Source organism: Grampus griseus (genome assembly GCF_964374135.1).
Source record: "Grampus griseus genome assembly, chromosome: 4".
In the NCBI taxonomy this organism is placed as follows: Eukaryota; Metazoa; Chordata; class Mammalia; order Artiodactyla; family Delphinidae; genus Grampus; species Grampus griseus.
This window is the reverse complement of record NC_138997.1, coordinates 2,389,050-2,403,698: the sequence shown is the minus strand read 5'-3', so window position 1 is coordinate 2,403,698 and position 14,649 is coordinate 2,389,050. Positions and strand designations below refer to the sequence as shown.

The 14,649-nt window shown below is 42.4% G+C and overlaps 1 protein-coding gene across 1 annotated transcript in view; it reads right to left on the bottom strand.

Moving 5' to 3' along the window:
* Window positions 1-14,649, bottom strand: part of TMEM144 (transmembrane protein 144) — a 48,894-nt gene that overhangs the window by 15,889 nt on the left and 18,356 nt on the right. The window contains exons 5-9 of the mRNA XM_082653579.1: window positions 14,189-14,288; window positions 12,485-12,565; window positions 5,601-5,682; window positions 3,663-3,739; window positions 1,337-1,455 (exon numbers count right to left, since the gene is read on the bottom strand). Of these exons, the coding sequence (XP_082509705.1) occupies window positions 1,337-1,455; window positions 3,663-3,739; window positions 5,601-5,682; window positions 12,485-12,565; window positions 14,189-14,288 (459 nt within the window). The remainder of the gene's footprint in view (window positions 1-1,336; window positions 1,456-3,662; window positions 3,740-5,600; window positions 5,683-12,484; window positions 12,566-14,188; window positions 14,289-14,649) is intronic.

Below are 14,649 nucleotides of genomic sequence, written 5' to 3'. Positions count from 1 at the left end.
TTCGTGGGGCTGAGTATAAAAAGGAAGAAACAGACCATGGTAGTCACTCAAAGTCTATCTGCTCCTTTAGAGTTCAAATCCCAGCTTCTCCATCAATCTTTCCCTCATGACTTGCCCTCCAGAAATCTCCCTTATTGGATCACAGATGACATTCATTTCCTGTGCCACGGATGTAGAACTGTCTTAACCACGATATCATTCTTTTATCGTTTCGTGGGTGTAAGCCACGTTTCAGTATAATCACAGGATCCTGAATTAGACACTCTCACCTCCTCGGAGCCTGCAGAAGGCTGTTGCACACTGTGTGGAAGTGACGTCTTGAGAGATTAATTCTAGCGCTAGAAACTGAGATAATCTGGCAGCATTACATTGGGCCTTTCAATGCGTTACTCTGTGCTCGAAAAATGATATACTAAGCAGGCTATATTTTGACCTTTATTTGATTTTAAAGTACTATGTGCTACACTTCAGGGTTTTGTTTTGTTTTTTTTTAAAGAGGAGAAGAATACATATTTTCCTAGAGATCATCAAACTGGAAAATAATCTCCAAATCTTGCAGCAAAGCCAGAAACCATGTGTTAAGATCCAAGTAGCTGAAACGAATCCTGCCTAAAATTGATTCTATTTGTATGTTAAAGATCACATGAAAATATTCCAACAGTCCTTTATTTTTAGTTTCCCGTGCCCTTCTAACTCACCACTTGCAATGACAAAGTAAGATCAAATCTGATGAAATGAAATTTTATTTTAAGGCACGCCGAGAAAATCTAGACATAAAATTCTCTCTGTGTCTGTCTGGGCTTCCTCCCTCCCTAATGTGAGGTACGCATCTGCATTACACTTTAACTGGAGCTTCTCAGAATGGGAGTGCTTGCCTGACCGGAAAGATCAATTTCTTTTTTGCTCCTGATGCTACCAATGTATGATAACTTCTTAAAAGACTTGTTCTTTCCCAGCTCTGCAGCGGGCCATGGTGATCTGCTGCTCCTTTGCAGCTGCTTACGGTGGACTATGTGTCCTTGGTGAACTTTACGTAAAATATCGGTACGTCATTTTGATGTACGATCCTTTGTCTCGGAAACGTATGTGACAGTGCGTTTGCCTTTTAACAGGTGGAACGGTTCCCAGAGCTTCTGAGAGTCTGTCCCCTGGGCTATAATCCTCAGTTTGGCTCAGATAAAATTCCCTTTTTTCGCTTCTTAACTTGACTGTTAATTGAATTTTCATCGACAAATCTATGTACCAGTATCCACCACAGTCCCATTCTTTTTATACTCTTAACTAGATACATGGGTAGTGAGTTTATTTATAAAGTAAAATAACTTTTTCCTCTCACCGTTCTGACTTGCCCCTGCATATATACTATCATTTCTCTTGCTGTGGTCCTTGATGTAAATGATTGGCACAAATGTGGATCCATAGAGTATTCCAGATATTACCGCGAGACTGCAGCCCCTTAAAAACAAATAAATCACTATTCATCTGGGCCCAAAGCAATGTTTCTGCCAAACGCACACGTGGGATCATATCAAAAGCATGCTTCAAAATGGAAATCACAAGGCATTGTGTAGCCATCACCCATCTATCTCAAGTGGGGTGACAAACAAAAGCCCCAGGAGTGCCCTGCAGGGTCGAGGTATCTGACGCCACCTTGCTGTGATGCAGCTTCCGTCCTCCACCATCTAATGGTGGAAGGACATGATTTACAGACGCTGCAGTGGATTATCATGATAAATTGTCATTACGTAGGTGAGAGTATTGCCATCATATTCTACAGGCGACATAAATAAACCTGGCTCTCTTGTTAAATTATGCAGTATTTGTAGACTGACACCGTGCCCTATGCTTCTTTTTTAACCCTCTGTGACAATAGCACAGATAATAATAATGACCAGAATAGACTAAGGACCAAACACACGTTTGTTCAAAACAACTGCTGAGATCCACAGACTTGCCTATGTCTTAGGCATGGTCAAGGGGAAGTGCTGATTTAATAACATAATTTAAGAAACCTTTTTTTTTTTTTTTTTTTGTGCTGACAACCTGTGGGATCGTAGTTCCCAGATCAGGGATTAAACCCCGGCCCCCTGCAGTGAAAGCGCCAAGTCCTAACCCTGGACCGCCAGGGAATTCCCTAACAAAATCATTTGAATATTTCAGGTAAAACATTACTTCCTGTAAGAAGAAAACGTTTTGCCTTAAGCACTAGGGTCACATTGATCCCTCAGACTTGGGCCATATCTGCGTGAAGCAAGGGCTTCCAGTGGTTTTGGCAGGGAGGTGAATAATATTTTACAACAATCCCTTTGGCTTAATATAAAGAACAATAGCATGAAACAGGAAAGAGTTTTAGGCAAAAACCATACCTTTCCAAGCTTGAAAACAAATGCTTAGGGACTTCCCTGATGGTCCAGTGGTTAAGACTCCACGCTTCCACTGTAGGGGTCATGGGTTCGATCCCTGGCTGGGGAACTAAGATCCCACATGCCGCAGGGTGTGGCCCCCCCAAAAAAATGAAGTCTATTTTAGTGATGTTTTAAGGAATATGAGACTGTAGGTACTCACATGGCCAGTGAGCTCTGTTCATGATGGAAACCCCTGCATCCTGGGGAGGCCTAGACCATCTGGTCCTGGAGGAGGGTCCCAAATGCGGACCAGATTAATAGACTAGGCTGGCCAATGAGACAACTGAAAACATTCTTCTTAACAAATATTCCCTTAACAAAGGCAATGCTTTGTGAAAAATGTTTTGTTTGATATATCTATTTTATTCCAAAGCAAAAATAGCAACGTATTTATTTCTTCCAAAGCGTGTGGGTTAGTTCATTCTTTCATTCATTCCATTTATTCAAATATTTATTGAGCATCTATTATGCACCCAGTACTGCCTCTTTCCCACTGTGAGGTCACTGTATATACTAACAGAGGACATGCCTCCTATTCTTGAGGTGTCACCACAGAAAGTCTAAAACATCCCTCAACTGAAAAATGCAAGCTACATACTATTACATATCCATATTTCTTATATAAAATATACAAAATTTTCATACATAAAACATAAACATTCTCATATTTCTCTGTCAGCCCCCAAAACCCTAAAATATAAGGGCTGTCATTGAACCTAACTCTCCTGGTCTTGATACAAAGAATTGGGGGTGGGCGCTAGGGCCTACACAGACACAAAATATTCTACTGTATTTGACAATAAATATCTTGGGATTATAAAACTGTCTGACACACGAGTGGAGGGATTTCCAGTGGAGAGCATCCTGGATAATGTAATGGAGACGTGGCCCTAATTCGACTGGGATGGCTGGGAGCATACTGGCCATTATACTCTGTGGCCTATGGTTTTACTTTACTTTGCTTTTTCTTTTTTTTTTTTAACTTTACTTTTACTTTAGGCATGAAAGTCCTGCAAAATGAGATTGCTTTTGTCAGCTACTTATTGGCTAGAGACACTGCAGTGGCTTAGGAATTCCTTGGAGCACCGAGACCAAGGTCCTCTGTACCTTAAAATTCAGCAAGCGACCCGAAAGTCTCTCTACCATGGAGCTAGGAAGTCAAAGCTTGTGTTACCATTTTCGTCTTGAACTCAGATGAATATGACTTCACTCTTGCATTAACCAAATATAAAACAGAATAAGAGAACCTTTTCTTACACTAAGCGGTTTTGCACTGTAGAAAGTTTATCCACCCAGGAATGTTCAGGATCGGGGTCTTGAGTTTTGTTAACCACCTATTGAAAACATTGGCAAAAATCAAAAGGAAAACAGCATTCAACTGATAACCACACTGGTGACAAGAAGATGTTCAGCGTTTTTCTCTTCTCTCTCAAACGCACTTTAAAATATGACCATGTCACCCTGCATACTGATTCCGTGGGCATCTCTAGACTCAGATGTTTCTGATTCTGTTTCTCTGTCACTCAGAATGGTCTGGCAGTGGGCAACTTCTCTGTTCAAATGCTTTTCACAGTTTATTAAATGGCTATTTTGATACACCTGTCAAAGCTAACAAAAGTTATTAATGCTTGCATTCTATTTGCAAATTTTAATAACTTGTAAAGAAATTAGAACTTAGACTCTTCTACTGTGGAATACCTAAGATCAGTAGGCATATTGTCATCCAGCCTCTTTAACTATATTAGCTAACGAAACATTTCCAGCCTTGTTTTGAGATTAGCTAATATTCTAAGTCAGGAAAAGTTATGAGCAAATTCAGAATATTTCTACTATTGAATGTAAGCATCTTTGTCTCCTAGCTGAAGTTTCCTTGATGCCATACTCCTAAAGCTTTCATAAGAGATGAGAAACTATTGTACCTTTGAATTCTTCGTTATGTGCTAAGTCAAGCTTTCCTTTGGCAATCACGCTTTCTCACCCCACGAGCCGCTCGTGATGTATAGCAGCATCGTAACCAATACTTTCTATGTATCTTTAAACTTAAGTTTGCTTACATACTTCCGTCTTGATGGAAAAATCTAAGGTCGTTAGCCCTCTCTGTAGCTTTTGCCAAGTTGCATTTATTTTCCTTTCTTCCCCCTTTGTTTGCAGGGAAGGTGGTTAGGAGGTATCTGGGTCCCTAAAGTGGGCAAGGAATACCAGACACCTTCTCCCCATCCCACTCCTTCATTCTCTCTGAAACATCTCCCTGATCAGAGACGCCTACGGATCAATACATCTTTCCTCTAACACCTAAGCTACTTATCATTTGACTTTAGTGTCAATTTAACTAAGGTTTCTGTCACCTTAGTTGATAAAAGTTTTGATAGGGGAAGAAGGAAGGGGAAGAAGCAATTCATTTTGAAGTAAAGAGTAGAGGCAGCGCCTTCCAGGGAGGCAGCGCCTCTGTGTGTGGGTGGGAGGTGGCGGCAGCCAGCACTGGGCCCTGGGCAGGCACACGAGACACTCAGCATCCGTGGTGCTGGAGTCTGTGCTCATGGCCGTGGCGGTTTGCCCTGGAACCACTTCTGTATGTGGAGCCGCTGGCACTAGTGCTGCGGCTGTCTTGTAAAGATTGCCCCTGTTTAACCTAGACTTGCTATTCCAGACTAATTTATATTCTTCAGGGTCAAAACAGTGACTCCTTACTTATTTCCTGTCTTCACCTTTGAGTGGAATGGGATACGGCAGAAAAGAGAAATAGAAGAAAGTCAAGTCTAATTCCCACTTTCGTGTGATTTGATTTACCCTTTCACTGGCTTTGTCTTATCTGTGGCCCCTGCCCTCTCCCAATCCTACTTTAAAGCCTCCTTCCTCCCCCTTTCTAAAGTCATTTTCGTGTTCCTTCTCAGTATTCAGTGTTCCCGTACTGCGGAAATCCTTAAGTTACTTCAGTATATGGGCTTGTGTGCACATCTCCTAGTAGGGATCTACCGTTAATAAAAAGAAGTAGACCTCTGTATTTGTTGAGCATCTTTACTGTGGAAATATTGATGGCTACATAGACCTAGCCATAATAAATATGCTAAAATATTTCAGATAGCCCTGATTTTAAAAAAATACCCCATTACCCGCTTATCTGCATTCAAATTCATGCATTTTCCTTTCGTCTTAATTATACGTTTCAGATCAAGGTGGTTCTCATTCTCTACTCACATGCTCTGTTATTAATGGTGTGGTGTCCACAGAATATGTGGTATTTGGTATTTTGCTTTTGATGAACAAAAATATGAAAGCACTGCAAAGAAAATAAATTTTAGTGACATTTATCACAACCCTGGTTCACATTAAGTTGCCTGAACTTAAGGGAAAACATCGTATCTTAATGATACGATGATTACTTCCAAACTGCCTCTTCAGGGGTCCTGCCATTTCTCCAGCACCGCTGTTCTCTTTGACATCTCTCCTTGTCTTCAATTACAACAGCTTAAAAGCTAGACTCATAAGCTTCCCTCCCAAATCAGATCTTTCTCCTGATTTTCTTGTTTCAGTCAATGGCCCCATCTTTCTTTTTATTCATGCTTAACCCTGGAATCACACGGTAAAAAACACAAATGGAAACACCTTGAAATAATATATCTCACCTGTTCTATTGACAACCCCCCTCCCCCAAAGCTTAACATCCTCAATTGGACAAACTCGAGGAGATAAGTACCACTGGTGTGAGTGCAGAACTGTGTGACCCCTGCAGGGGAGACCCTGAGGCCATGTACTAAAGGCATAGGTGTGTCCACTCTTGTCCCTACCAGTCCCGCTCCGGGACCTCTAACACAAGCACAGACACACTCAGGTGAGCCGACCTTCATGATCATCCAGTGGAATATGACACAGCCACAAAAAAGGAATGAGGATGCCCTCTGTGCTCTGATATGGAAAGACCTCCAGAGTATATTTTAAGAGATAAAAACACACGTAAGCCTAATGCCTTTTTGCCCTTTAACCTCTCTCTCCCAAGGCACTGACTATTCATGTCCAGTATCTTTGTAACAAATGCCTCACTGACCTTGACTTTTGAACCACGCCAAAATGCTAAAATATGTTAAAATATTAAATTAACTGAAGGAAACTAACAACTTTGGTATACTTTTGATATTCCTTTTTAAAAACACTTGCATGGTTCAAAAGTTAAAGCAATATAACAAGTTTTCAAAGCACACATGAGACTGAAATAGTATAGGTAGCTGAGTGCAGACTAGTGAACCCAGATATGCTATCTTTTGTACAAAAATTTAAAATGTCGAGTTAGCTTCCTTAGTTCAGTCTCTTGGCTGCTTTATAAACGTGAATGGTTCCATATTCCCTTCCATAGGAAATTCAAGTTTTGCTTTGATTTTTACTGCTCTCTGCTTCATGCCCCGTTCAACCTTTCTCAACATAATTCTCCCATGGACTTCTTTCCCTGACCAGCCCCTGCTCCAAGCTTGTACGTCCCGCTTGTGAGCCTTCCTTAGCTGGACATACCGTGTCCTCACCTCTTACCCAAACTAGAGAAGACGTGAAGTGCTGACTGTGAGGAGGGAGCCCCACCCCCGGCTGGTCCTCCCCTATTGTCCTCTTCTCTGAATTCCCAAAACACTGAGAATCGTCATCACACGGTCCAGACCATCTGCCACAGGTCCATGTAATCTTTTTTCTCTAAAGACTTTCCAATTCAATAGAAGATAGGAACCACATTTTCCATCTGCTTCAAGGTCCTCGAAGTACCTGACACTCAGTAAAATTGAATGCATAAAACCTGATTATATGTGTCTATCTTAATTGTTAAATAGGCATGTGTGTGTGCTCATATATATGTTAATTCGCAAAGCTAACATTAGACACTGCAACTGCATTTTCTCCTCAAAGTTACCATGAAAACCCTCTGCTTTGTATAGACCCATCTGTTTTTCTAATAGCAATAGAGGATGATATGTTAGAAATATACTTGAAGGACACAGAGAAAAGCCCTAGAGTGCTTCTTCAAACAACTGTGTGACCCTCCAACAAATCACTTAACCTCTCTGACCCTCAACTTTTTTCATCTAAAAAATGGGGAGGGACTTCCCTGGTGGCGCAGTGGTTGAGAATCACCCGCCAATGCAGGGGACACAGGTTCAAGCCTTGGTCTGGGAAGCTCCCACATGCCACAGAGCAACTAAGTCCGTGCACCACAACTGCTGAGTCTGCACTCTAGAACCCGTGAGCCACAACTACTGAAGCCCACGTGCCACAACTACTGAGCCCACGAGCCACAACTACTGAAACCTGTGTGCCTAGAGCCCGGGCTCCGCAACAAGAGAAGCCACTGCAATGAGAAGCCCGTGCACCACAACAAAGAGTTGCCCCCGCTCGCCACAACTAGAGAAAGCCCGCGCGCAGCAATGAAGACCCAATGCAGCCAAAATTTTTTTTAAATAAATAAATAAAAATAAATAAATAAAATAAAAAATGGAGATATACCCACTTTACAGAACTGTGATGAGAATTAAATAGTAATGGCTACAAAATTCTCGGGGTATTTTTTGGCACATGATAAAATCTCAAAATACGTTAGTTGAGAAGTTTCACTACAAATTGGATGGGAGATGGGGTGCTGAGCATGAGGAAGAAATGAAGACTAAGGAATCAGTGGTCTGAGCCTGTATACTGGACATGAAATGGGTGAGTCAGAAAGAAGAATCCAGCTCGATTAGGTCAAGAGGGAATCTGGTGGCACTAAGTTAGGACAAGGTAATGAGATGTATCTTATGGATATGAACACAAAGCCAAATAGATTACAAGGTCTTCCGGGCTACAGACTTGAAGAACTTGGTACAGTGTGTCAAACACAAAGTTCCATGATGGAGTCTGTGAATGCTTTCAAAAGCATGGGAAACTTTAAAAATAAATCAATATGTTATACACAAGGGTACTTCTCTATACTTCCAACCTTTCCAATTTCCCTAGATTTGCAACCCTATACACTTACTATTAGTAAAACTCACGTGTGTGTCTACACTGACAACTGATTTCAACAAGCATCTATTATATATCAAGCACTGTGCAGCGAAGTCTGATAGTGATGGTGGGAGAAATGGTGCACAAAGAAAATAACAGCCTTTGTCCTACAGGATCTCATAGTTTAAGGATAAAGAGGATTGTCTGAATAATACAACACAGACCCTGAGAATGTGGGTAATAGAAGAAGTGCAAAATACAATGGGAGACTAGGGGTGATCCATTCTATTGATAATTAGGAAGAAGAAAATCAAGAAAACTTCATACAGGATGGGAAATCTTAACTGATATTTCAGGGAGGCAGAGGAAAGGGCTTTTGGGGCTGAAGGAAGTGTCGGGTATGATAAGTAATCCTGGGTCAGTGAACTGACAACCCAGGGCGAAACTGTGCTAGGAAGAAGTGCTGAATCTCTAACTGTGGAGGACATGGTGGATTAACAAGACAGATTTATTCTGAATCCAGTGGGGAGCCTTCAGGGCTTCCTAAATAGAAGAGTGATGTCCTGATTTGAGAGCAGATACAAGCAAGTCATACTGGCAACAGGAAAGAATGGAACTAGGGAACTGAGATGTGAGATTTTTATGGTATACAGGTGGGTAGGTAGTATGGGACCGAGGGAAAGGAGAGGAGGAACCTGTGAAAGGTTCAGAAAGAATTTTACAGGATTTGATATGGGGTCGGGTACAAAGGAAAAAAAAATTCAAGATGCCCGAGGTTCTGAATTTGAATGACTGTGGCTAATACCTTCTACGGAGAGAAGGAACGCAGGAAGAGGGACCAGTGTTCAGGGAAGGCTAAAGTAAGAAAAGTAATTCTGAGTGGGAAATGTTGAGGGCAAATAGAAAGGAACCAGCAGCCCAGGGTTTGTGCAGGGCTGGCACAAACCCTGACCTGGCAGGGTCCCCTTCCACAGGTAGCCCCACCTGAGACGGAGTAGGAGGCACCCGGGGGGCATGCACGTCGAGATGTTTAGCCTGATTCGCAGTTCTACGTAAGGACTGTGGCTCTGAAGAAAGCTAACCGCTAGAATCAAAGATCTGGGTTTCCTCACAACACAACTCTACAGAGGAAGCAAGTTAAGGAAGTAGAGAAAAGAACGGAGAGTAGATTCAAGGATAAATCAAAGCCTTTTTTTTTTAAATTTTAATTTATTTATTTTTGGCTGCATTGGGTCTTCCTTGCTGTTTGCAGGCTTTCTCTAGTTGCTGCGAGTGGGGGCTAATCTTCCTTGTGGTGCGCGGGCTTCTCACTGCTGTGGCTTCTCTTGTTACGGAGCACAGGATCTAGGCACGTGGGCTTCAGTAGTTGTGGCACACAGGCTCAGTCGTTGTGGCTCGTGGGCTCAGTAGTTGTGGCACGTGTGCTCAGTAGTTGTGGCACGTGTGCTCAGTAGTTGTGGCTTGAGCGCTCTAGAGTGCAGGCTCAGTAGTTGTGGCACATGGGCTTATTTGCTCCGAGACATGTGGGCTCTTCCCGGACCAGGGCTCGAACCAGTGTCCCCTGCATTGGCAGGTGGATTCTTAACCACTGCGCCACCAGGGAAGTCCTCAAAGCCTTTTTTTAATTGAAAAGGAAATCTGTCTTCTTGAGAACTCCGACTCCTGGATCTTCACTGAAGCACGTCTAAGAGAGTGTCCTGGACTTTTTTCTTGGCATGCGCTCCACTTCCACCCTGAACCATGGGGACTAGAAGACTGAAAACTACATTTGCCCAAATTGTGCTTCATCCCGGCTTTGCCAGCGGTGGGGGTGGGGTGGGGTCGGGCATCATCTTGCCTTGGGTGGCTGCAGGGGTGTCAGCAGCTCAGGGCAGACACATTTCTCCCCACAGTGCCAGCTGGGGTGGGTGCCCTGGGGCTTTGGGTGATGCCACCTTCTCCCTTTGCTCTTTTGGGCTTTATAACACTTTTTGTCAACAATTCCCTGTGCTATATCCTCTGCTGTTTAAGATGCCTGGGGTGGTTTTGGATATGGAAACTGACTGATACTTAACCTGGATAACACGTAGGGAAGATGTAAGGCTAGAGATGACCTTAGCAATGCTTTACAATTGACTGTCCAGAGGATGGGAGCAATTGTTTCCATTTTAAAAAGAAAAGCAACATCCTAAACCAATGTAACCAGATTCCAAGTTTCCTTATACTGGCTACGAAACTCCAAGTCATTTCAATGAATTCCTTTCAGAACAAACTGATTTAACGGAGTTAAAATGGAAAGGTTCCAGAAATTCCTTTTAGTAAAGGGTAAAAAATATTAACAAACAGAAAACTCAGTTAAATAGAGTCGAGAGAGCAGAATGGGGAGCTCACATGCCCTGGGATCATAGCAGAGCCCAACGGGAAAGAGACAGACCCCTCTTCCTTCCTGGCCAGGCCTCAGCCAATGGACAGCCGTGGACGCCTCGTTTACTATAACCCTCCCAACTTCCTTGTGTTCTCTATAAAAGCGTTCTCCTTCCCTTGATGTGAGGGACTTGTACTGGCTCGCCATGGTCGCAGACCCTGAACTGCAATTCTCTGCTGGTCCTGAATAAACCCATTTTTGCTGGGGACAATCTGGCCGTCTATTTGTTTCAGGTCAACAAAAGAAACTTAGAAGAGAGCCAGGATGCACCACAGAAGAGATCACTGCCTTTTCCTGCCTCAGACCAAGATCCAGACTAAGTTGGGTGACTCCCAGACACGCTGGCTAGTTAACTGTTGAGTTGGACAACATAGACCCAAAGGGGTAACAGTAACCAAACATGAAATAGTTATTAATTAAAAGAGTGACTGTTGTAATTAAAATTACCCGCCATATAGAGCATTAGCCATGTGTCTAGCCCTACACATAGCACTGAACATATTTATTTAATCCTCAAAATATCCTATGAGGCTGGTGCAATTATTAGCCCCACTTTATCCCCAGATGAAGAAACCAAGGTTTAGAGAAATTAAGTGATTTGCCCAAGGTCACACAAGTAGAAGTGATAGAACGTGAATAATTTGTAATTTTAGAGAATGTACACTTTCTAAAGGGAGAAGGAACGTGGAGAAAAACAAAGCCTGATGGAGTGGATAAATTGGCCTCAAATTATCATTAAGTCAAGACGAAGGCATTCTACATTCCAATTTTGGGGCGTAAAGAAATGTTTTCTGAGAGAGCTCTTCAAAGCTTGAATGCTCTGTGAATTGTACAAAATATACAAAATTGCCTCTAACCAAAAATGTCAAGAATCTGCTATTTTAGAAGAATCAATGTTATTTCCTCTCCGATTGGCCTGGAAGAACTCTCTAAGGCAACATTTCAACGACAAAGAGATTGTTGCTGAATGTGTTTGGAGAAAAGCCATCAACTGCAGGAGGAAGGGAAATACAGTGTTCTTTCCCTGAAGAATAAAAAAGACTAAAACCTTCGCAGGCAATACTATCCATTATGAGAGGCGCTGACAGGAAACACAGATGGAGTCTAGAGAGGAAAAGGGACCGAATCTAAGGTGACCTAATTCTGTGATGGTTTTATGGGCTGAACACTTCCATTCAGCCAGTGAATATAACTAGACATCCCCAAACAGGTATTTACATGAGTGTGTGTTGTCACAGGTGAGAGAGTGGTTACGTGAGCGGGTTGAGAAGAGCTGAGTGACGTGACAGGAAAGTGGAAACTGAGTGGCAAAGAATACCTGAGTAATAAGAGAGAATCAGTGGCTATTTCAGAGCGTCAGGAAGCCAGAATAACGTTGACTTATAGCATTTTCTAGTTCGCAAAATACTTTAACTCCATTTGATCCTCATTTATGAGCTATGATTTTTCTGAATATTACAGATAATGAAAATAAGCTTCACAGCAGCTAAAAGGTTTCCCAGGGTCTCAGAGCTTTTGACCACTGAGGCTGGGGCCCCTGACCCCAGAGCTGATACTTTCTGTCCCCTGAAGCCATGCCTGTCAATGTAAATGAAGAATCTGAGAAAAAATCATGTTGATTGATGAGACGTGGGTGTAAAGCAATGTCCACACATCAGGATCTTTAACAAGTGTCCTGAATGTTGGGAAGAAGAGTTAAATCATAAAAATGGCCAGGTACCTTACTACTGACAGCCCGGCTCCGATGTAATTGAGCAGTGGTTTTGACACCTCTTCTGCATCCATTCCAAACCAGCCAAACCTGGAAATGGAAAGAGTCATATCAAAGAAGATATTGTTGAATATGTGTTCATCACAGTGTTTAAGGCCATGGACTCGGGGTCAGATTCCTGGATTGAAATCCTAGGTCCCTCACCTCCTACCTGTGACTTGGATAAGTTAACTATCTTTATTGGGCCTCAATTTCCCATGTTTAAAACTGGGACAATTACACCTCCAATTACACCTCACGTACAGGTTTCTTAAGATTAAATGAGCTAGTATATGTAAAAGTACTTGTCTAAAAGAAAAGTCCCTTTCTCATTAAGACTAAGGAAGAAGGAAGAAAAAATAGATTAAGTGGGTAATTGAATGCTGGTGAGTTGACTGCTACTTTGTATAATACTTGAAATAGATTCAATAACTGCTTGGTTAAAGATCGCTGCTCTTTGGCATCCCTTTAAATTCTTTTTTTTTTTTTCCCCATGTCTTGAGGTTGTATTGATCATCACCGACCATCACTGTGAACCACCCAGGGCCAGAGAAAGGAGGCAAGGACGGGAAAAAGACAATAGCACTTGTAAAAAGCAGGGCGGGGATGAGGAAAGGACAGGAAAGAATGTACTGGAACTTAGCTGGCTTTGTTATAACTGAGGTTGTTGTAGTGTTTTGAGTGGGAAGAGGGGCCCGGAAAGCAAGGTTAGAGTGAAAGCCCCCTTTCTATTTATTTTCCCAAACTCAACTTGAACGTTCATCTTAATGCTGACCGAGGGTGGTGCAGTCCAAAAGGATCTTCTCAGAAGATGAAGCTGTTCCCAGGCTGCACCAGACCATAGGGCAGCTTCCGCCAGATACGGTGATAGAGCACTTGACACGTGGCCAGCGCAGCCGAGGAACTCGATGCTTAACTTTGTCACATTTTAATTAATTTAAATTTAAATACACATGGCCACATGTGGCTTGCGGTGACCCGATCTGGACAGCTCAGCTCTAGAGCTGCAGGTTGGCAAACTTTCCCTTTAAGGGCCAGTGGGTACATATTTTAGGCTTTGCGGGCTAGGTGGCCTCTTGCAACTACACACCTCTACCATTATAGGGAACAAGCAGCCGCAGACACTCCTTAAACGGATGTGTTTGGCTGTGTTCCAATATCACTTTATTTACAAAAATGGCTGGGAAGCTGGACCAGGGTTTGCTGACACTGGCTCAGACCCCAGAGGGAAGAATATGGGCTTTAGAACCATGCCTGATTAGCTCTGTGAACTTCAGCAAGTCCCTCATCTTCTTTGTGTGCCAGTTCTCTTATAAGATAGCACTTACCTCATACAGTTGTGAAAATGAGATGGGAATAATGTATATAATATGTCCAGCAAACTGCCACACATAGAAAGGGAACATAAATATCAGTGTCCTTTCTCTCTCCCTGCTTTGTTCCCTAGAGACAATTCTTTACTTTATCTTGATCAGAGTGTCAGATCACTTCTTTAGAACTTAAGGGAAATAGTAATTCAAGGTAGCATATGTTATGTGTATGCCTTACCAGTAGTGGCCTCTGTGAGGGTAGGAACCAAGCATTATTCCTCTCAGCTAGTCCCATGCTTAGCACTGGCCTTACACAGAGGGTGAGTGCAGAGAATCATAGTTGAAACACTTTGCTTTGTGTTACCTTGAGCTTGCCCAGCCGATTAAGGCATTAAATGATCCCCAGATTAAGATTCCAAGGCCCAAACCAATGGTTTTGATAATTGGGACAACCGCAATGTTTCCTGTAGATGAAATATACAGGAGAAAGGTGTTATTTCCAATACAGAAAACAAGTTTATCAATTGAATTAATTTTTATTTTAATTTCAGCTGAAGCTCATGGGAGGGTTCCCTTTTCTCCACATCTACGCCAGCATTTATTGTTTGCAGGTTTTTTGATGATGGCCATTCTGACCGGTGTGAGGTGATACCCCATTGTAGTTTTTTGTGTTTTTTTTTAACATCTTTATTGGGGTATAATTGCTTTACAATGGTGTGTTAGTTTCTGCTTTATAACAAAGTGAATCAGCTATACATATACATATGTTTCCATATCTCTTCCCTCTTGCGTCTCCCTCCCTCCCACCCTCTCTATCCCACCCCT